Source organism: Arvicanthis niloticus, chromosome 30, assembly GCF_011762505.2.
Source record: "Arvicanthis niloticus isolate mArvNil1 chromosome 30, mArvNil1.pat.X, whole genome shotgun sequence".
Lineage (NCBI taxonomy): Eukaryota > Metazoa > Chordata > Mammalia > Rodentia > Muridae > Arvicanthis > Arvicanthis niloticus.
In genome coordinates this window covers 19,059,965-19,082,881 of record NC_133438.1, presented here as the reverse complement: position 1 = coordinate 19,082,881, position 22,917 = coordinate 19,059,965, and the positions used below count along the sequence as shown (strand labels likewise).

At 42.1% G+C, this 22,917-nt stretch overlaps 1 protein-coding gene across 5 annotated transcripts in view; it reads right to left on the bottom strand.

Annotated features, from left to right (window-relative positions):
- The window catches only part of Enpp3 (ectonucleotide pyrophosphatase/phosphodiesterase 3), a 70,910-nt gene extending 55,530 nt beyond the window's left edge, over positions 1-15,380 (bottom strand). Inside the window, exons 1-6 of one of the 5 annotated variants that reach the window (XM_076928024.1) lie at positions 15,259-15,380; positions 13,094-13,861; positions 11,376-11,474; positions 9,648-9,723; positions 4,523-4,645; positions 2,880-3,005 (exon numbers count right to left, since the gene is read on the bottom strand). In XM_076928024.1, coding sequence (XP_076784139.1) covers positions 2,880-3,005; positions 4,523-4,645; positions 9,648-9,723; positions 11,376-11,453 — 403 coding nt within the window. In that variant the 5' untranslated portion in view covers positions 11,454-11,474; positions 13,094-13,861; positions 15,259-15,380. Of the gene's footprint in view, positions 1-2,879; positions 3,006-4,522; positions 4,646-9,647; positions 9,724-11,375; positions 11,475-12,797; positions 12,929-13,093; positions 14,079-15,258 lie in introns of those variants that run through there. The other 4 variants (XM_076928025.1, XM_076928023.1, XM_076928026.1 and 1 more) reach the window with 4 other exon arrangements.
- Positions 15,381-22,917: the final 7,537 nt, after the last annotated feature.

Sequence of the window (22,917 nt, the reverse complement as noted above, 5' to 3'; positions counted from 1 at the left end):
CCGATGCTGTGATGCTGATGCCAACTTTGAATTAATCTAAACTTTTGAGAGGGAGGAGGAGAGACAGAAACCGATAGAGACAAAAGTCAGAGACAGAGAGGAGAAAGATGGCAAGAAAATAACATGCATAGTTTTGTTTTAAAAAAATAGGGACGATACAATGTTGTAGAGATAGCTCAGCAGTTTAGAGCACTGGCTGATGTTCCAGGCCCAGATTTCAGGTCCCAGCACTCACATGGAAGTTCACAACCATCTTTAACTCCAATCTCAGATCTGTCACCCTCTTCTAGACCCCTGGAGAACAGACACAGACATACGTGCAGGCAAACACTTCTACACACAAAACTATTTTTAAAAGAAAAACAAATTGATCTGTAGATAATGCAGATCACGGTCCTAGACTCCACGGCAACGTCTCACTGTGAATCATTTAAGATGCCAGTCTACAAATCGCTCAATTACCTAGATAAACAGGAGACTATCTAGGTCACTCCTTTCACAACTCAAGATAACAGTTCACTAGTAGAGAACAACGGAGATATACACAGGGTTGGATTCTTCCTGATAACAAATAAATAGCCGAGTGTTCTGAGAGAGGACAAGTAATTTCAACGCCTCCAGAGGCTACAAATTCAGCAATTTTGTTTCAATGTTCTTTCCATCCCCTACGTGCTCTTCATCCTTCTCTTTCAAGCAGGTTTACAACCTAGTTGCTTATCTTACTGAGTCAGTTCACCTTTGCCTTGCTCGCTCTGCATTTATCTGCAAGTCATGCTACGTTTATAAAAATGATGCTTCGTCAGCAGGAGACGGGATTGGCCGTGAAAGGATTTTTTGCGGGTAGGGGGTGGGCAGACGTGAGGAAAACATAAGATGGCTCTCTCTGCCTCTGCTTGGTAGAACGTCATCAGAAGAGTTTTCCAAGCTTTCAAAGTTGTCAAAACATAAAAACCGGAAGCAAGCTCTTCAAAATTATTTCAACTCCCTCCAAACTACTCTCTGAAACTATTTCTTTCAATCTAAAAAAGCATTACATTTAATTTGTAAATAAAGAGGAGATTGATTAGCCTACCAGACTAACAAATGTGCATCAGGCTAAACTTCAGCCTGGTTTACAACAACTGCTTCTCGTGGTACTGTCAAGCAATGAACTCAGATAAAAATTTACATGATCTCTGCACAAGCCTTCAGATAAAATACTGAAGTTACAAAGTTGGAGCAAAAGAAAAAAGAAAACAAGGACAAGAAAAACTACCGTCAGTGGAATTAGAAAGCTGTCAACCACAAACCATACTTGGCTTTCTAAATACTCAGGCTAAAAAAAAAAAAAAGTATGACTCAATAGTTACTATTAAGTATTTGGAAACCGTTACCATCTCAGACCACTTCCCAGGAAGACTGTTTCTGATTATTTTTAATTATTTTTCATACAAAAATATGAAATATATGTGACATATGTGTGTATATGTGTGTATATATTCTCTACTCAGGGACTATTGTAATGTTTCTGAGACAGTTAAGAGTCACACAAACAAAGAATAAAATGATCATATACTAGGAATTAGTCAATCCTTTTTCGTTTCATAGAAAACTCATAAATAAGGGCTTAATTAAGGACCCAATCCCCGACATTAAACATGTAAGAGTTACAAATACGTCCTACTCATGGAGAAGCAGATGCCTCTTGGAACCTGCCCTGTCATAGTAGCTACTGCTGACCAATAAGCAGACTACAGCTGAGCTCAGACATGGGCCAGAGGGGACCAGGCACCCTACCACTTGAAATCCCTTGTTTGCACACACGATCTATGTGGGAACTTCTCTGGTAGCCAAGCTTTTTTCTTGCAATTTGTCAGACCCATAAAATATTGCAACGAAGATGCCTTATAGAAGAAAGGATTCTGTTGAGCTTAAAGTTCCAGAAGGATATGAATTGGCTGTGACAGGGAGGCTTAGACCCAAGTGGCATGGCAGCCAGAACAGGAAGCTGAACACTCGCATCCTTAACCGTACATACAGAGCAGAGAGAGCAAACTGGAAGGAGTAAAGCGATTTTAGCTCTGAAAGCCCACCCACAGGGACACTCTGCCTCCAGCAAGGCCACGCCTCCAGAGCCTTCCCAAACAGCACCTCCATCTAGGGGACCAACATTCAAATCCTTGAGACCATGGAGGACAGTTCTCATTTCTACCATTTCCAGATTAAGAGAACTCAGCTCTATCAACATTTATACGCTGACTCCTGTCTCTTATTTCAAAACATAGAATCCAATTTAATTTCTCTGGCATGTTTAAAACATCAATTCAGTAAAGTGTGGAGTTACGGGGACGGGGATCTGCAGTAATAAAGAAGTTCAATGCTCATGTAATGTGCAATTTTCATAAGTCATCAAGAAAGCTGAAGCATTAGCAGACTTCCAACGCTATCAAATCTTTATGAAGCATCTGCTGTAGCCAGAGTCACAAGCTTGCACTGGGACCTTGCATCTGCAGTAAGTCCCTAAGGGTTCTCAGTCTGTAGAACACTCAGGACACAAATTAATTAATACCTCTTGTTATAAAACCTTCTCCACATGCTTTAACTTTGGGAACTGCCAAGTAGTGTCTCAAACTGTAAGTGTACATGGCATCATCACTGGACTGGAAACCCCTTGCTGTGTACATGGTGACAGGGGTACAAAACGCTTTTCTCTTTATGAAATAGACTTCCTTTCTAAAATCCATTTCATCTCACACTAGAAACATTCCATCTTTTCCTGTACATGGAGTAATAGCTAAACGTTCTCTCTCTTTTAAAATCTTTGTAGCTTAGGATAGCTCTACAAAACTCTGAGTTCCAGTGCACCCCTAGAGGCAAATGCACCAACAGCCTCTGCTTACCTTGGCATACAGTCTTGTAGTCAGGGCAGCAGTCTTTCCTCTGTAGACAGTCATCTGCACAAGAACAGAGGGCTGTCTCCAGTCTGCTCTCCCCACAACGGAATGAATTGCACGTCCATATCTGAGCTGAAAAAGTGTGCAATGCAGTTCTGAGCAGTTAGGTACAGGATACAAAGACTACCAATGCCACAATGTTCCTTCCCCGTGTCATTACAATACAGTCAAACTCTTGATTTATCAGATTTAATGAGTGAAAATATGTTGGGAGCCAACTCATAGCAGAAAGCGGCTATCAGCTTTGCAGCCATCTCAAGAGCCATATACCCTGACATGAGACTTGTTTTTCAACAGCCTACAACAGCTGGGCACATTCTGATAAATATCTTGTTTATCCCACATAGCTTGTTTTGCTGTTTAGTGTCCCCAGCTGCAAGGCGCACGTGGTATCCAAGCCTGCAAGGCACACGGTGCACATGCTATCCTCACTATACACGCCTGTAAGGCTTAAGTCATATCCACACCTGCAAGGCATGTGGTATTCACTCACCTACAAGGCACGTGGCAAAGCGTATAAATACCCCAGATTTCCTTTCAATAAACGAGACTTGAGACTTGATCACACACCCTGTCTTGTCTCCATTCTTTGCATCTTTTGCTAGGCCCTGACCCGTGGACCGGAACAACAGAGCAAGCAGGTCGGGACATTTTGGCCCCCAAGCCTGAGGCAGAACAGTCTGCAACACAGTAGCTCCAAAGCGTGATCAGAGAGCTTGGGCCTCAACAGAAATACATTGTACAAAACAAAACAAAACTGCTGCAACTCCACCCTCCTTGCATGGTAACAGAGAGTAATGAGGCTTTTAAAGTTGAGCTTGTACTCTGAGTTTGCAGATGTTCTGGATCCTGGTCCTTCTCAAGTGTGGGAACTCCACGTGTCAAAGCATCATGAGCACTGACAATATGAATTTAAATCAAGAGCTGCCTTGCCCAGCCTTGTCTAAGGGCAGCCAATAAAGGAGGGACAGAGGGTCATAGAAATAGGAGCATCCAAGAATTCCATGGAAACCAGGCCATTATCTACCATTTCACTTCCTATATAGTTATGCCGCAACTGCAGTCAAAGTGTGGCCTCCCGCGTTTACAGAGAAGGAGGAAACGGCGATAGTTAACCTTATATAGTTATCCAGAACAGAAGCTATGTGCAGAACTGTGCAGTCTCGAGAGATAACTAAGGCCTAATTTCCATAATCATGTGACAGGGAAAGTCGAGGAAGGCTAGGTGAAGAGACACAGATCATGTGACAGTAAAGGCAGAGGAAGGCTATGTCTAAAACTATAGATCATGTGACAATGTAGGCACAGCTGTGATAAGTTAAAGCCAGTTAAAGGACGCCATAGCTCGTCAGTGACAAAGCGGGCCCTAGAAAAGAGGCTGAAACTCTTCTTCAGCCAATGCGGTCAACAACTAGATGTTGGGTGCGTAGCCTCTAGAACTGAAAGAAAGGACTTCAGCTCATTGTTTGTTGTTTTGTTTTGAAAGATACCTAGCCTATGGTGCTTTGTTATGGTAACCCTGGAAACTAACACAGGGCAGAAGGCTATCATCATAACTAACATGCTATAGTGACTGTCAGAACCCTTACTTGATTTTACACAGGTATCTTCGAAATCCCAGCAGCAGTCTCCTCGGCCTGTGCATCCTGAGTCACAGCGGCAGCCCTCCAGGCCTCTGTGTGAGGAGTCAAAGCATTTTGTCCTGCAGCTGCCTGTCAAAGAAAGACAAAAGACAGCCACACTTAGAAGTTGGCCACTGTTTCATCCCTAAGGGGTGAGAGCACAGAGAAGTAGTTAGCATAGACTAAGCAAGGAGCAGGGTGACTCCATGGAGTCACAGGAAAGGGGCCGGGGTTTTTTTCAAATTAGCAATGTGTAGTTTGGAAAGGTAGCTCTCAAAAGGGGTGAGGACAACGCTCTCATGCCCTGCTAAGAAGCTTGAGGCCCAACTGTGCTAAGGGCAAGTCATTAGAGCACACACACACACACACACACACACAAACACACACACAATAGCAACATAGATTTGCATTTTTAGAAACTCACTCCAGAAAATAAGTGTCAGGGGTGGTAGTGGATGAAAACTCACCAAACCAGTCAGGGATTTTTAACCCAAACCAACAAAGAGCAAGATGAGAGTCTAAAGAAAGATAACAGCAGTGTACACAGAGATGATACAAATACAACCTAGACAAAGTAAAGTGCATTTTAGGGAAGTTTTTTATGAGGAATAAAAGAGGAGTAAGTTAAGAATGATTCCTAACATGGAGGGCAAGGATTTCAAACAATATAAGCTCAGTGAGCAAAAGATACCTACTAATGTGTCTGGATACTGAGTCCAGGAAAGAGAGAGATAAACTACAGATACTAGTTTTGAAAACACCAGCATATTCATGGTTAAACAAGAAGAATGTTATAGTTATGTTTAAATAATATTGTATTTATTCTAGAATTTCATACATACACACAATGTATTTTGATCATACTAACCTCATGTCTTCACCGTGACTACTTCCAGACCTACCTCCCACCCCCAACTTCCTGTTCTCTTTTCATATTTTTATAATGCACTGAACACAATTTATGTTGCCCATATACACATGGGTATGGCACTACCCACTGGATCATGGTCATTCTACCAGGGGTCAAATTCTTAAAGAAAACTGATTCTCCCTCCCAGTCAACCATCAGTTGTGAATAGTTTCTCAGGTGGGATAGGGGAGTCACTCCCCACTTCCCCAATCCCCATCCCCTTTACAGCCCATGCCAGCATGTTGCCAGGTGTGATCTTATTCAGGTCTAATGCAGGCATCCCCAGCTGCTGTGGGTCCTGTCATGTCCAGAGGACAAGTTCAGCACAGTCCCCCCTGACTCTCCTGCTCCTCTTCCTTGATGTTTCCTGCACGAAGTATGTGACAAGCTAAATATAATTTATCTTGACTATGAATAGAATGAGGACTAAATTAATAAATATTATCTAAAATTTTCTTATGATACTTGTTTTCTGCTTTTTAATTCCCAGTTGAGGGCAGGAAGTACATGGTAGTATGTTTGAGTGAATTCTGTTCTGTCAACATTAAGTCCATTCTTTGAAACCACTACATAATTTTAGATTTATGAATTGTCACTTAAAATCCTACATTTGAGACAGGGTCTCATATGGCCCAGACTGGTGTCAAACTCTTAACCAAGGGTAATTTTGAACTCCTGGTCCTCTGGACTCAGCCTCCGGACTACTGGGATAAGAGGCATGTGCTACCACACCCAGGTCATGAGGTGCTGAGGATTGCACATGGCCTTAAGCATGCTAGATAAACCGGGTGGTGGTGGCGCACGCATTTAATCCCAGCACTTGGGAGGCAGAGGCAGGCAGATTTTTGAGTTCAAGGCCAGCCCGGTCTACAGAGTGAGTTCCAGGGCAGCCAGGGCTACACAAAGAAAACCTGTCTCAAAAAACGTATATATATATATATATATATATATATATATATATATATATATATATATATAGAGAGAGAGAGAGAGAGAGAGAGAGAGAGAGAGAAGCAATCCACCAGGTCTAGCCCAAGCACACCAAAGTGTTATGTTAGCATTGTTATACTTCAAGCATTGTGATGGCTACCAGAGTATAATGGGGAAAACAAAGACTGGCCATGGAAACCTTACATTAATAAGAGATTCCTTAAACAATGTTAATGAAATAATAGTGACTTTCAGTATATTAGGACAACTTGGTCAGTTGCCAGGGAAGAAACTGAATCTGTAGATATTCTTGCCTCATATACAGAAATCAAGAAATATCAAGGCCAAACAAGATATAAACACCTTGCGAGTCAAGGATAATATTCAAAATGTATTTAAAAAAAAAAAGAAAGAAAGAAAGAAAGAAAGAAAGAAAGAAAGAAAGAAAGGAGAATAGGAAGACCAGATGAAGACAGTGGTAAAAAAAAAAGTCACAGAAATTAATGTTTCTCAGGGTGGTAAACCTCCCAAATCCAACCTACTCTATTTAACTCCAACATATACAAAAGGGAGCATTCAGATTATTTTTAAAGTATTATTACAATAGATTGGTTTAAAATTGAGCAGCTGAATCTTTTTATCCAAACTAGTACTGCCCGCAACCCCACCTCTACCCCATATCCAGCTCAAGAAGGAAAACTGTATTTCCAAATATTCATGCAAAACAAACAAAATACACACACCCAAAAAAAAAAAAAAAAAACAAAAACAAAAACAAAACCCCATGGGCTCGCCCTCAAGGAATCTCATTTTCATTTTATATATAAGCTCTAGTCATACAAAGGGTTCCAGGATCCAAATCCTTATTGTCACTTGTTTTCAGGACAAGGGCTGTGGATGCCGTTGTCCCAGGCCCTAACTGCCCTCTCGGCTTCTGTTCTCACGCGCCCGTGTTGGGCACACAGCAGCCTTAGCTCGTGCATGCTACATTTGGAAACAAAGCAGATTATTTCATTCCTCAGCTCAAACTCTCCAGTCCAAATGCAAGACTAAGCTTGATATACCAACCCCTGGAGATTCACTTCTCCCTGGCTGATCCCACCCTGTGACTGTCTCACTCTGGCCCTGTTAAGTCTACATCTCGACCTCCTCAGTGGACCACAGCAGACATTCATTGTCCTGGTTTAGACCTTGGCACTTGCTGTTTCTAGTTACCTGAAATAGTCTTCCTTGGAGAGAATCACCACTTTTTTCACTTCCATGAGCTCATAATCCAAATGTCAGTCACTTCGCACCCACATCCGACCTCACATGCATGCCCAACATAACATTTCCTTCTTTTTGGTTTCTCTCATTATTTTTTTCCTTGGACTTCCCCCCTTCCTCCTCCCCAATACTATATGGCTGAAAATGGCCTTCAACTTCTGATGCCCCTGCTTGCTCCCTTCTCAGCGCTGGGGCTACAGGTGTGCTCCACCACAGCCAGTCCATGGGGTCCTGAGTACCAACCACTGAGCTGTTCATGCGTGCTAGGCAAATACTTGTCCAACTGTACCAATGGGACTACGACCTCAACCTAGAAACACTCTTGAAAGGATCTTTGCCTGTCTTCTTCACCACTACACCCTTGTTAACACAAGTCGATGTTCAGTTTTCCGTGAGCATGTTAAAAAAAAGAGAAACGTGCACACATGACAATAGGTTTTAAAGAATACACAAACAGTTTAGAAGCCCACACATTGCCAGTTTGCATTGCAAATGAGTAAGGATTACATGGAGCCGAGAGTGGTTAAAGTTGTTCAGAACTTGTGCTTAACAGAAGACGTTGTCCTAAGACTAAAAGGGCTGACAGTACTAAATGCCATGGAATATTGGAAAGAATGAATGAGGCCAAAGGGGCCCTGATTGAAAAAGTAGAGGGAGATGCTGCGAGGACAGCTGAGCACTTGGGATGAAGGGAAGAGAATAAAGAAGCAAGCACTCTGGGAACCCAGGCAGAGGTATGCGGAAGTAAACAGACCAAAATGCTGAGACAATGGGAGATTTTGTCCAGAGATTAGTCTATGCTTTTTGAAGTCAACATATGCAATGTGGAGGATAAAATAACCAAGAACTAATGCCCATTTGTGTGTATCAACCACATTATGATACCACTGAAAGAGCTTGCCAACGTTCACTCCAGCCAGGAACAGCCACACCCCTCAGAGACACACAGTCGGGTGACCACACAATGACAGGAATTTTCCAGCTAATGTTATTATTATTATTTTTTTAATAATCTCTGTGTTCCTGTGTTGCGTGGAAGAACTGAGTGTCAGTTCTCACATGGAAACCTGACAGAAAAATTGTCAGCTAACCTCCCCAGGAGCCTCCCTGGTACAGAGATGCTAAATCCTTTCTCAGTGAAATGTATCAGTCTCATTGAGAGAGACATCAAGTGAGATAAAAACAGACTTCATACTTCACCCAAGTTAAAACACCAACACAATCTACTAAGAAATATAGAAAGTGAGTTGGCTCAGAAAGTTAAGGCGTTTCTCATGTAAGCCTGGCAACCTGAGTTGAGTCCCAAGAACCCATAATGAACGAGAAAACCAACTCCCCAGATTCTTGTCTTCTGATTTCCACATGCATGCTGTGCACACACACATGCACACACATGCACACATCATACATATATGCATGATACTAAATAAAATAATTTTTAAAATCCTATATAAAATTTTATGTTATTACTTATATAAATGGTATATCTGCTATTCATACCAGTAGGATAAAACAAAGGGAATATGGTCTTATAATTAAGAGTATATATCTCCTATTTTTCTTTGCTCCTTATAGGAAAAAAAAGAAGCTTTTTTTTATGGTCTACTTTTTAAGAATTTGGCATTGATTAACCATATATTGGTATGTGAAAGATGTGACCGTATTAACATGTTATTGAGGCACATAGGACGTAGACATAGCAACAAAGACTTTGAGGGTCCAGAAGCTGGACAAAGTCATCAGACATGTCTAGCTGCTGTAGGAAGTGGGACATTAATTCCCCAACTCCTCTGGACTTCGTTTTCCTTTCTGTGTGTCAGGGTGAAAGAGGAAAGTCCATGAACAACAATGAGTAACACTGATTATGGAGGAGGTAGGAGAGAGCTTAGGGGCTGGAGAACAGACAGGTTCCAAGGACTAAAAGCTAGAAGAACGAAGAAACTAGTTTGGGGGACATGCATTTTGCAAAAATGCCTGGGAACATACCTTGCTCTTCAGGTTTCCTGAGTCCCAGTCCCAGACCTAATCCAAGCGACACAATCACCAACAAAGCAAGAAGAACCTATTACAGAAAGGAGAAGTCATCTCTGTGGTTTTTAAAAATATAAACAAAATGACAAATATGTATGTTCCTTTCCTCTAGACTGCAATACTCAGTAGAGGCAGCATGCTACTTACCAAAGATTTCAGACGCAACAACGACAAAAGCATGATATTCCATTTAATGTCCGACAAAAAGATTTGGAAAGTAATTATTTGTTTTTATTCATACCTGCTTTTGAAACAAGCTCCCATGTAGCCTAGGCTAGCCTCAGACTTACTTTGTCACCAAGGATGATCCTAAACTCTCATCCATCCTGCCTCCATGCCTGGAGATCAAATCCAGGACTTCATGTATTAGGTAAGTATTCTAATAACTGATATGCATCCCAATCCCATGAGAAAATGTTCTGTAGATCATTTATTATAGACGCCCAGATTCAAAACACTGTCATATTTCAAATCCATTAAGTTTAACTCCAGATTGAGTTAAAATCAGGCATTGAAACCACCAGAACTATATACCTTCACTTTCACCTTTTTTTTCCTTGCTAGACATTCCCTTGGAGAATATTTGTATGAATTTACTCCGGCATCCAGTAGAACTGTGAAATCCTTAAGTGTCTCATTGCTAATTAGCCAGAGGACAAGGAGAATAATTAACACATGTCAACGTACAGTATGCAAGTCGTTAACTGAAAGGGTTTCTTTCTTTTGCTCTTCACTTTACAAACACGAACTCTTCACATACTCTGGAAGCTTCTTCATCAGAGAGTGTTGAGTTCACTAGGGCCACTCCTGGTGGACGCTGTTTCAAGACTGTCCAGGAAGCAAGGGTAGTGGACATTTTTAAGAAAAAATAAGCCAGGCAGTGGTGGCACACGCCTTTAATCCCAGCACTTGGGAGGCAGAGGCAGGCGGATTTCTGAGTTTGAGGCCAGCCTGGTCTACAGAGTGAGTTCCAGGACAGCCAGGGCTACACAGAGAAACCCTGTCTCAAAAAAACAAAAACAAACAAACAAAAAGATAAAACCCTCACCAACAACCAGTATGAACTTGAGATTGTTAGGGACATTCAGATTGGAAACATGAAGAGAGGAGGTAGATCAGTCGCTAAAGGAGCAGTTACTTCATTATGGGGGGAACAATGGGGAGTGCATATTTAAATGGGCCACAAAAAAAAAAAAAAAAAAAAAAAAGGGTTTAAACAGAGTCCCCCACTTCTCCAAAGTTTGATAATGAGTGATAAAAAAACAGGCTACTAAAGGCAAGGAGCTTTTTAACGTTATGTTTTGGGTCAGGGAAGATAAATCAGGATGAAAGTGAGAAAGGAAGCAAAAGAAATAATCTCCACTGGGCAAGTAAATAGAATGAAATGTCGATAATGATCAACAGATCAACAGTTCCTTAAGACGGACAAGTTAAGTAATTTCATTTTCTAATTTCCTGCTGGTACAGTATTCACACCATTCAAACATGGCTTGACCTCCAATTACAAACACATGGAAAACAAAATCCGTCCAATGTGGTCTCAGATTTCTGTCAGAAATGCTAGACACAATTACTTAACACTCTAACCTACAGAGCAACACAAAGGAACACAAGTGTGGAGGCAGGCACTTCACATCTGCCACCAAGCTTGTAAGACTAACTAAAATGAACAGCTGTACTTACCACACAAAGGATCTTGTACTTCTTGACACTGTCTTTCTTAACGGGCTCCTCCGTGGCTAACACTAGCCTGGAATCCATTGTTTCTGTGATGGTGTAAACCTGTTTAGCCAGAAAATAAGGCTCTTTCTTTCCTCTGGGGAGGGAAAAAGGAACTGTCCTGACTGCCCCAGCTGTGGCTGACTTTTAAATCCGGGAGAAAAGCAGAGCTCTGTAGTGATTGGTCAGCTCAAGAAGGGAAAGCATTGTCCACAGAATAAAGTCCATTTCTCAGATATTGTGGACAGCCTTAGAGTCAACAATATATACTAACCAGGATATGTAGATAGCAAGAATAGTGTATTAATCAAACTTATAAAAAGCTAATCATTTGTTTGTTTTCCTCTGTGGCAGGAACTCTTATCTCCTGTCACTTCTTATCTCCTGAACACCAGGATTACAGCATGTGTCCCTACAATTTACGAATTGCTGGGAAATGAACCCAGGGCTTCATACCAGCCTCAAGCTCCACCCCAGCTCAGCTGCTTGCTGGGTTTTGTTTCTGTTTGTGTTTTTAGGCAGGATCTTATACCGTAGCAGCCTGAACGGTCTCAAGTTTTCCAAGCCCTCCCTTCTCGGTCTTCCAAAGTTGACAGGAAGCCCTGTACAGGGAGTTTGTACATTCATATAGATTCCATGCTGCAATTGAAAACTCATACATTCACTAAAGTCCTGGAGGGCTGGAGAGACAGCTCAGCAGTTACGAGCACATGCTGCTTCTGCAGAGAAAGTTCAGATCTCAGCACCTATGTCAGGCTGCTCAGGATGGCCAGCAATTCCAACTCCTGGAACCTGATTCCCTCCTCTGCCCTCCAAGGGCCCCTGCACTCATACACAAATAATAGCCCCCACCTCCAACACATACACACACACACACACACACACACACACACACACACAAATTGTGTGTGTATACACACAATATACATTAAGTAAATAGAGTAATTAAAAATGTATTTGATTATAGAAATTCTGAAACTACTATAAAGATTTTTTTTATTTATGAGAGGTGTGTGCCTTACATTTTATAATGTCTACAGTTTAAGAATTATTTTAAAGCAAACAACAAAATAGTATGTGTGGTGGTTTGATAGGAAAAGCTCCCATAGGCTCAGATATTTGGATGCTTAGTCACCAGAGAATGGTACCATTTCAAGGAATCAGAAGGATTAAGAGGTGCAGTCTTGTTGGAGAAAGTGTGTCCCTTGAGGGTGGAATTTTGAGGTTTCAAAAGACCAGTCTCTCTTCTCTCTCCTTTCTTTCCTGTCTCTTGTTCTTTCTCTCTTCCTCCCTCCCTCCCCTCCTCTCTCGGTAGATAGATGGTAGATAGATAGATAGATAGATAGATAGATAGAGGGATAGATAGAGGGATAGATATATTCCTACCTATGGATATAAAACTCTCCAAAGGTACTTCTCCAGTGCTATGTCTGCCTGCATGCTTCTGCACTCCCGGGCATGATGATAATGGACAAACCTCCAAAACTACACGTAAGTCCACACTGAAATGTTTTCATTTGATAAGAGTTGCCATGGTCATAGTATCTCTTCACATTGATAGACTAAGACATTGTGTTTTCTCTGCTTTTTGCATTATATCGTATTGTATTAATCAGGGTTCTTTAGAGTCACAAAACTTAGGGGTAGTCTCTACATAGTAAAGGAATTTGTTGATGACTTACAGTCTGTAGTTCAACTCCCCAACAATGGTCAGCAGCAGCTGTGAATGGAAGTCCAAGGATCTTGCAGTTGCTCAGTCCCACAAAGCAAGCAGGTCAAGGAGAGTGAACCTTCCCTCTTCCAATGTCCTTATGTAGGTCTCCAGCAAAAGCATGGCCCAGATTAAAGGTGTGTATCAACACGCTTTGTCCCAGATGATCTTGAACTCAGAGATCTCCTTGCCTTAGTCTCCTGGGATTCATAGCCACTACGCCTCAAGATCTCCATGCCAAGATCCAGGTCAGAAACTTATATCTCCCAGGCTCAAAAATCAGGATCACAGGTGAGCCTTCCAATTCTGGATTGTAGTTCATTCCAGATACAGTCAAGGTGACAACCAGGAATAGCCACTACAATGATATTAAGCAGCTTTCCAAGTAGGAAGAAGTTGGACTGGACCAAGTTTTTATTAATTCTCCTATCTTACCCTCCGGGCTACTATGAATGCAGATGGAGAATGTGCCACAGACTTACTTTATGATGCTAAGGCTGGACCCAGCAACTGACAGCTGCAGAACTTGAGTCTTTGATATTTTCTTTTCTTCTCCATCTCTTTCCCCACCACAACATGGCTTCACAAGTCTAATGGCTTCAACATCTATGTGGTTCAATTCTTGGCTTCCTCTAGTTCCAGCCAAAGGGAACTCCCTGTTCACAGGTCCAAGTCAGTACCTTCACTCTAAGCTGACCTGATTGATAAAGGATTCCTGGCAGCTGGAGGTTGTTCAGCCCTGTTTGAAGGGTTACAGTTCATCATGGCAGGAAGGATTTAATGACTCTATGATGGCTGTTTTCTCATGCCTTAAGAAATGTCTTCATGCCGGGCGGTGGTGGCACACACCTTTAATCCCAGCACTTGGGAGGCAGAGACAGGCGGATTTTCTGAGTTTGAGGCCAGCCTGGTCTACAGAGTGAGTCCCAGGACAGCCAGAGCTACACAGAGAAACCCTGTCTCAGAAAAAAAAGAAAAAAGAAAAGAAAGAAATGTCTTCATACACGTGGCAAACTAAGCCTCTTTAGGGATGTTTGCTCAATTAGGCAATGATTGCTTAGTAAATGTAAGCCCTTGGGTTCAGTTTAAGTACTTAGAAATGACACATGTCCCTTATTATTTTATTCTTCTCTGTCAAGTGAGTACATTAAAGCTCTGGTTGTTTAAATGATGTGATTTTTTTTTTGTTTTTTTTTTGTTTTTTGTTTTGTTTTTTGTTTTTTTGAGACAGGGTTTCTCTGTGTAGCCCTGGCTGTCCTGGAACTCACTCTGTAGACCAGGCTAGCCTCGAACTCAGAAATCCACCTGCCTCTGCCTCCCAAGTGCTGGGATTAAAGGCGTTCGTCACCACCGCCCGGCATCACCTTTCTTCTTGACAAGTCTCTTTTTATTCATATTCATGACATTTTGTCTTGTTTTATATCCCAGAGTTTAACAAGGGCTGTCTGTATGACCATAGGTTTGGGACTGTCCATTAGAACCTACTGGATTCGCCGGGCGGTGGTGGCGCACACCTTTAATCCAGACTGGGTTTACAGTCTAGGAGCACGGATTCCTTCTCGTGCTGCAGGTGCTAAATCAAGTCAGGGAGCAGTTAGTCACCACCATAATAATTGTGTCACTACTGCACCAATGGGCACATTTGCCTGGCAGGTGGTTATTGTATAACGCAGTGTTCAGAGCTTGGTATGATAGTTTCTGCCTCCCTGAGACTCCCCTGTCTGCAGGCTACATTGGACACTATGAAAGCCATCTTACAGAAAAAAAAAATCTAACCTATTTATGGCTTGGTTTACTTATATTTTGTATTCAAAATATCTGGTATTTCTGGAAATAGGATCTTTTTATCTTAATTACAGTGGGCAATCAAGTAAAATTACAAAAACCTGCATTTGGGCGGAGGGTCCTTTGGAGCCTCCCTGACCAATAACTCCCACACCTGGCACTGGAGTTTTCTTTTCGTGACCCAATAATTATAGGATTAATACGATGGCCATCTGCCATCAAATACTCCATTGTGTCTTTTAACTGGTTATCTAGAAGGTAGGTGCCCTGTTTTGCTTTCTATCGTTGTGATAAGCACCACAATCAAAAACAATCTGAGAAGAAAAGAGTTAATTTCGTCTTATAACTTACAGTCAGTCCTTAAGGGAAGTCAGGACAGGAACTGAAATAGGGGCCCTGGAGGAGTACTGCTTATAGGTCTGCCTCTTTATCATTTGTTCTTATACACCCAAGACCATCTGCCCAGATGTGGCACCACCCACAGTGGGTTGGGCCCCCCCATGACAATCATTAATCAAGAAAAGCCTTACAAATTTGCCTACAGGTCAAATTCTTGAGATTCCTTTTTTCCCAGACAGATTGCATCATGTTGACAAAGACCAGTGAACACATGTTGGTTTTTCACAGGCACCCTTCATAGTAACTTACATTCTCCCCACATTTTAGTTCAGAGGGGGCTAAGCCTGTATCTCAAGCTGGCCAAACTTAATAATGTATGCAAGTCTCCTTATGTTCTTGGCTTTCATAGCAGCAGAGCTGTAAGGTTGAGGGTTATGGAGGTCAGCAGAGGCTGGGCACTTTGAGATGCCGGAAAGGGACATCAACTGGGAAAGGTGTAGCCTCAGCTGCAGTGAGATCCTGGGATTAGAAGGATCATGGAGAAAAGCTGAGGCTTGGCATCATGTGGCAGAGTCAAAGTCCTGAAAGAGAAGCCAAGAAGGCATTGGTATGGGTGTAGCCTCTAAAGACTTCAGCATATGGAAGATGCCAGGGCTGGGGTGTGAGCCCCAAGGATAGCAGCAGTTGCCCAGTAGAGCCTGCATGAGCCTATAAGATGCACTCTGTATTCTGTGAATGGCAGAGCCAAAGAAGTGGAGCTGTGCAGGCCTTTGGAACTTAGAAAATTGTGAGTAAGCCCCAGACATTAGACTCTCAGCAATTTATTACGTTGCATTTGGGGTTTGATTGAACCTGATTGTAACTCTGCCCTGGTTTTCCCCTTTTGCAATAAGAAAATATTTAACTTGCTTTTTTTTTATTTTATGTGAGCTTAAACTCAGGAGACTTTGAACTTGTAAAGAGACCTTCAACTTTTAAGCCACTGGAATTTTTTAAAGACTGTAGGAATTTTTCAAAGTTGGACTGTGTCTTACGTTGTGTTGTTATTAATATCAACAAGATCTTGAGGACAAAAAAGAAAGGAAAGCCTATGGTTTTGTAAGGCCTCCACGAAGGGAGGACCTCACCCAAGCCTCAGGAATTCTCGGCCACCCATTAACTCACAAGACACTGAACTTGAAGCAATCAGCAAGAGGTATATTTTAATCAGTATACTGAGGTCAAGACCCATGACCCACACAGAGGCAGTGGGGTCTGACCCCGGGGGCTTTGGAGACAGAGAATTTAAAGGCAAAAACCACAAGGGGGGGACCACAACCCAGAGGGAGTGAAGGGGTGTTATTGGAGAGTACCTGTGGAGAGTCCCAGCCCATTATTCAGTTTGTGACAGGGTCCAAGGAACTGCCATGGGGAACATTTTGTATAGGCTATTCTCTAAGAGTCTATTCGTAATCAACCATCTATCTTGTGGTCAGCCAAGTTCCTGAAACACAGAGCTCACGACCAAGCTGACCTGCACTCTTGGTGTCTGCTCTGCCCACTAGGAGTTTTTGAAAAATTTTAACCCTTTCAGTTTAATGGTGATGTGTTTGTGTGTCAAGTTGACAAGGGCTCGGTTGTGCTGCTTAGTTTTTGTCCAACTTGACAACAAACTGGAGTTATATGGGGGAAAGGAATGTTAATTGAGAAAATGTTTCCATCAGATTGTCTGTAGACAAGACTTTGAGTTCCTGCCCTGAATCCTCTTCATGATAGACTACAGCTGTAAGATGCAACAAACCCTTTCCTCCCTAAGCTGTTTCTTGTTTGTTTGTTTGGTTGGTTGGTTTTTCGAGACAGGGTTTCTCTGTGTAGCCCTGGCTGTCCTGGAACTCACTCAGTAGACCAGGCTGGCTTCGAACTCAGAAAACACCTGCCTCTGCCTCCCAAGTGCTGGGATTAAAGGCATGCACCACCACTGCCCGGCCCAAGGATGGATTCTACTAACTTAGAGTTAGGGAGGGAAGAATCTGGGATAATTATTCTGGGGAATTTGGGTGAGGTCTGCCTTTACAAGACAGCAAAGAGATAACTGGGTCATTAACAAAATCCACTTCCAGCCTTCTGGGCAGGAAAATAAAAGAAACAACCCTGTATGTTTAATATTTCTGGTTTCACTAGTGATCTGTGAAGAGGACCTTTGTACCCCCAACATCTCCTCCCTTCCAATATTTAAAAAAAAAAAAAAAACCAACTAGTGGTCATTCATAATAAAGGCCAAGGTTGAATGCATTGCCTCCATAGCTAATCTAACACAGGCAAGCATAAGAGAAGTATAAAAGTAGTTAACAGAGGACCTAGGTCAGGAGAAGCCATCCTCAGTTCACTCATCTATTAATTAATTTGCCATTCCTCCAAGTCTCAGAAACCTTGACTTCCAGGCCAGAACTAGAACTTGGATGGTAGGTGGTTAAGCTAGACTGGGAGAGTCTGGGGAAACTAGACACACTAGGGGGTTCAGAAAAGCAGACCAGCCGGGCAGTGGTGGCACACGCCTTTCATCCCAGCATTTGGGAGGCAAAGGCAGGCATATTTCTGAGTTTGAGGTTAGCCTGGTCTACAGAGTAAGTTCCAGGACAGCCAGGGTTACACAGAGAAACCCTGCCTTGAAAAAACAAAAACTAAAATAAAAATAAGATAAAAAATAAATAGAAAAGCAGACCAATCACAGAAGAAGAAAAAAAAAACAGGATGAGAGAATCACTCATCAAAGATGGCTTTGTGGGGAGGTGATCAGCTTCAGGGAAGGTGAGTTACAGGGAAAAGACAGAAAGCTATATGAGAAGATTGATAAATAGGAAAAACAAGAGAAAAGTAACTAATTTGGTTAGCAGTTGGCCCAGACCAAGGACAGATATTGAAGCTGTAGAGTGGGGACTAAGTTATGAGTCTGGTTGTCATCAGTATCAGACTAGGCCCAGGAGGTAATGCTACACAATGCAGAGTTCACAACATGGGCTAGAAAATGCAAGTAAGTAAAATGGACGCACTACCAGACACTCAGTCGATGAGGTGTGGTAGAGTAGAATCAACGACTGGGCCATGATAACCACGTTTTATAGTACCTGTGCAGTAATGAAGTATACAATCTCTTTATGGATCAATGTAGAGAAGCAGTCGATGACTTACACACCACTGTGCTGGTTCTGTTATGTCAACACCTCTGAGATGCTCTTCCAGCCCAGAAGGACCGAGTCCTACTTTGCCTCAAGTACTGAAGTTTACCCTACCCTCAGTAAAGTTCCTGAAAACTTTTTCTAATCATTGCAAAATTCAGAAGTAATTTGATTTCTAAAAATGCCCCAGGCTTTCATAAGTTTTGTTTTACTGTCCTTATGAGGGAATGGTCATATCCTAGAAAGTCTCTGAGGAAGATAGCTGAAAATCCCTGTGTGGACTGAGTCTCCATTGCAGTCTATGTGGCCGCATAAGTTAAGATATGGTCCACATCTATTCACTTCTTTGAAACCTGGAATGAGCTGAGCTGTTTTCCTGGGTCCTGAGACTCATTTCTGACGTGACCACTACTTGGTGACAGGAATCGAATCACTTCTGCTTTTCATTTGTAGAGATATCTGTCTGCTGCAAGACATTCGAGGAAGATTTATCACATAACTTTCTTGATAGTTTTAGTAACAACACTGTATTCTAAGCCCCGTCCATAAGTGTCTAGCAAATGAAATGGAGATATATTAATAGGTATAATCTGGTTGGTGATCCAAATCTTTCTCAAAACCCGGGATTCTAGAACTAGCTATTACCTCAGAAGAAGCTATGTCCAAGAAATAAAGGGTCTTTGAAGGCTTGTATATCACCCACAGGAATGAATAATAAACATGAGGGCTGCTGAGCCACAAACTCTGAGGTGAGACTTAGCTGGTGCAAGAATGTTGAACTTCTGACTTGACTTTAAAGAGCCTTAATCTGAAGAGACAAAACGTGAGGGCCATGAAACAGTGTGAGGAGTGCTGTGCCAGCGGTGCTGATGTAACACCAAGGGAACAAAGCAAGAAGTGAGTGTTCTTGCCGGGTGGTGGTGGCGCATGCCTTTAATCCCAGCACTTGGGAGGCAGAGGCAGGCAGATTTCTGAGTTCGAGGCCAGCCTGGTCTACAGAGTAAGTTCCAGGACAGCCAGGGCTATACAGAGAAACCCTGTCTCAAAAAGAAGAAGAAGAAGAAGAAGAAGAAGAAGAAGAAGAAGAAGAAGAAGAAGAAGAAGAAGAAGAAGAAGAAGAAGAAGAAGTGTGTGTTCTAAGGGAAGAGGTATAGACAAATAAGTTCTTTTTCAGCCTTCCGAGATACAGAAACCATATAGATCTATTGTATGTATGTGTGTGTACATACATATATAATACATGTACATTTATATACATATATACATACATATATAAAGAGAGTGGTAGAGACTCTACACACATTGAAAGGTGAGAACACAGACTTCTTGCTCCATTTGGAAGCAGGGCTTTGGCAGCCTTCAGAATGCTATCTATTCATGTTACATTTAAGGTGTCTGATCTGCTCATTTTCATACGTGCCAAAGTGGGAAGCCCAGAACGCTCAGCCTTGGGGATTTTCCAAGAGAGCATGCTCAAGCCAACCCATATTGGTGTTTAAAGTCTGCCCAGCAGTTCAGAGTTTCGAAGCAGCAATTTCTTCCTCTACTCTCAATCATGGACACTCAGGAAGAACTTCTAGGCAACTGAAGAAAGGCAATTATAACAAAATAAGGTAGGAGTAGAGGGACTTCAAAACTATCAGCAAGGTGGCACATACCTGTAATCCCAGCACTATGGAAGATGAGGCAGGAGGATCACAAGTTGGAGGCCAGCTTGAGTTAGTGGTTAAACCTACATCTAGAGATAGATAGATAGATACATAGGTAGATAGATATTTCTGTAATTAAAATAGTCTAAAGCTGTAATAATGGCTGCACAACTTGGTGAATATAAGAAGAATTAGTGGGTTCTTGGCTGCGGCTGTCACTTAGTTAGCTGATAGAGTGCTGGCCTAGCATGCACTTAGGCTTGAATTCAATGTTCAATACCACATAAACCATGTGTGGTGCTGTACATTGTAATCTATCACTGGAGATGTAAAGGCAAGACGATCAAGGCAAGATAACCTTCAGCTACAGATTGTGTTTGAGGCTAGCACTGGTTACATGATACCCTGTTAAGAAGAAAAGGGGGCAGGGGTGGGGGCTGGAGAGATGGCTCAATGGTTAAGAGCACTGACTGCTCTTCCAGAGGTTCTGAGTTCAATTTCCAGCAACCACATGGTGGCTCACAACCATCTGTAATGGGATCTGATGCCCTCTTCTGGTGTGGCTGAAGACAGCTACAGTGTACTCATATAAAATAAATAAACATTTTTAAAAGAAGGAAAGGAAGGAAGGGAGGGAGGGAGGGAGGGAGGGAGGGAAGAATGACACTATAAAACACAGGGAAAACAATGAAGTATTTAGTGAAGAAGAACTTTAACATCTTTTAGATACTTGCTACCCTAATTTGCTCTTTAAAACACTGTCCAGAAGCTTTTGGGAGAATTAAGAGATTTTCCCTCTTTTTTGTCATGATCATTACTGAGGGAAGCCAAGGCTGCAACTCAAGGCAAGAGCTCAAAGAAGAAACAATGGAAGAACAGTGTTTATTGGACTGCTTCTTTACAGCTCAGTCAGCCTGCTTTCTTATACAGCCCAGGCCTATTTGCCAGGGGATGGCACTGCCCACAGTGGGCTGGGCCCTAGGGGATGGCACTGCCCACAGTGGGCTGGGCTTTTCTACATCCATCATTAAACAAGAAAATGTGCCCATGGACATGCACAGGCCAATGTGATGGAGGCAGCTCTTTAATTTAGGGTTCTGCTTCTGGGGTGACTCAAATTGGTGTCCAGTTGATAAAAACTAACCAGCACATATCAAACGTACTTAAAATTTCACATAGAGAATTTATTTAGCTTCTATCAAGTAATAAACAATGAAGTAAGACAGAAGTAAAAGGGTAAAGGGAGAAATTACAAAATAGATGAAGAAAATTTTCTAGAACCAAAGTAAATGTGTCTTATGGCCACTGCATGCCCAGTTAATGAATAAAATACAGACATCTACCAAAACACTTGGTAGTGATGTTCAGATTTCCCAAGCTTCTGGAAAGAAAAGAAGTGGGTACCTGTAAGGTTTCTAGAATCAAAAGAGTTTAGAATTTCCAAGTAGCTGTGATAAAAGAGAAAAGACAATAGAATAATGCCTTCTAAGAAAATTATCTTCAACCTGTAGTTCCACATACAGCCCACACTCTTGTTCAGGATGAGAACACAGAAGAGCATTTTCAAACATGTGGAGTGTCTACTCTACACCCTCATTTACACCAAAACAAGATCCTAAACGATAAACTAGGAAGAAACCACTTCCAGGAAGCTCGTGATCTGACTTCCGTTCAAAGCAAAACAGCCCAGAAATTAGACAAACAGATAACAAAGGAGCACAAGGCACAACAGATGTGTGGGGACAAAGGAAGATGCCAGTTCAAACTGGCAGAGTGACCCAAGAGTATGGCAGTGTGGCTAGCCGCCCAGTGCTACCACACTTTGTGCTTTGAGGACCTCTGCTTTGCCGGGTTCTCAGAAAACACTTTTGCCTCTGGAGGTCTCGATGGGAAAATAGGGGAAGAATAGTCATTTTAGTTCCTTGCACGGGAAAACTGCCCCAGGGATCTAGAGGCATGTGTGTAAAGCTAGAAACTGGATAACACATGATAGCCCACCCCAGTAGCTGCATACATACTACCTATACCATAGGCAATTCGGGACACCCAGAGCGCATGTACTCTTCTTTTCCCAGGTCTAACTCTCTCTGTTCTGTTCTATTGACTTTTCCCAGAAGGTAACTCATTACTAGAAACCTCTGAGAAACTAAAGCCATGCTCTGACCCAGACCCTACCCCAGTTTATGTTTTTCTGGGAGATTCTATTAGCAACCATCACACATCCTATATCTCTTATTATATATAATATCTTATTATATATAATATATAATATTCTCTTGTTATATATTATATCTTATTATATATTATATATAATATATAATAATCCTATGTATTTCTCTTGCCATTCACCATTGGCAAATGAAGGCACATATATCAGTGGATGAAAATATAGACAGTGGAGAAAGTGACACCAAACCCTAAGTCAGGACAGTGTTGCCATGGAAGGGGGAAGGGGACAGGAGGACACTAGGTTGTTGGCAGTGTTATGTCTCTTTACTTAGTGAAAGTACACTAGACATTTGTCCTGAGATATTTACTTTATTATTACAACTGCTGTTATTACTTGGGGTTTTATTAGAAAGAGACAGGGTCTCATGCAATCCAGACTAGCTTCTATCTCCTTATGAGGCTGAGGATTGTGCCCTTCCCCCAGCCCTGAGCAGGCCTGAAAGACCTTGTTTACCACAACAGACCAAGTGATAGGATCTAGGTGGAGTTACCCACCTTGACTGTATGGAACTTAGAAGAAGAACTGCCCCTGGGGTTACCTTGAGATATCTCCTCTGGCCAGCTGAGATCTAGAACGGAATATCCCACTCATCTCCTGCTTAAACCAGAAAGGGTTTTGGTGAGGCCTTTCCCTTTCT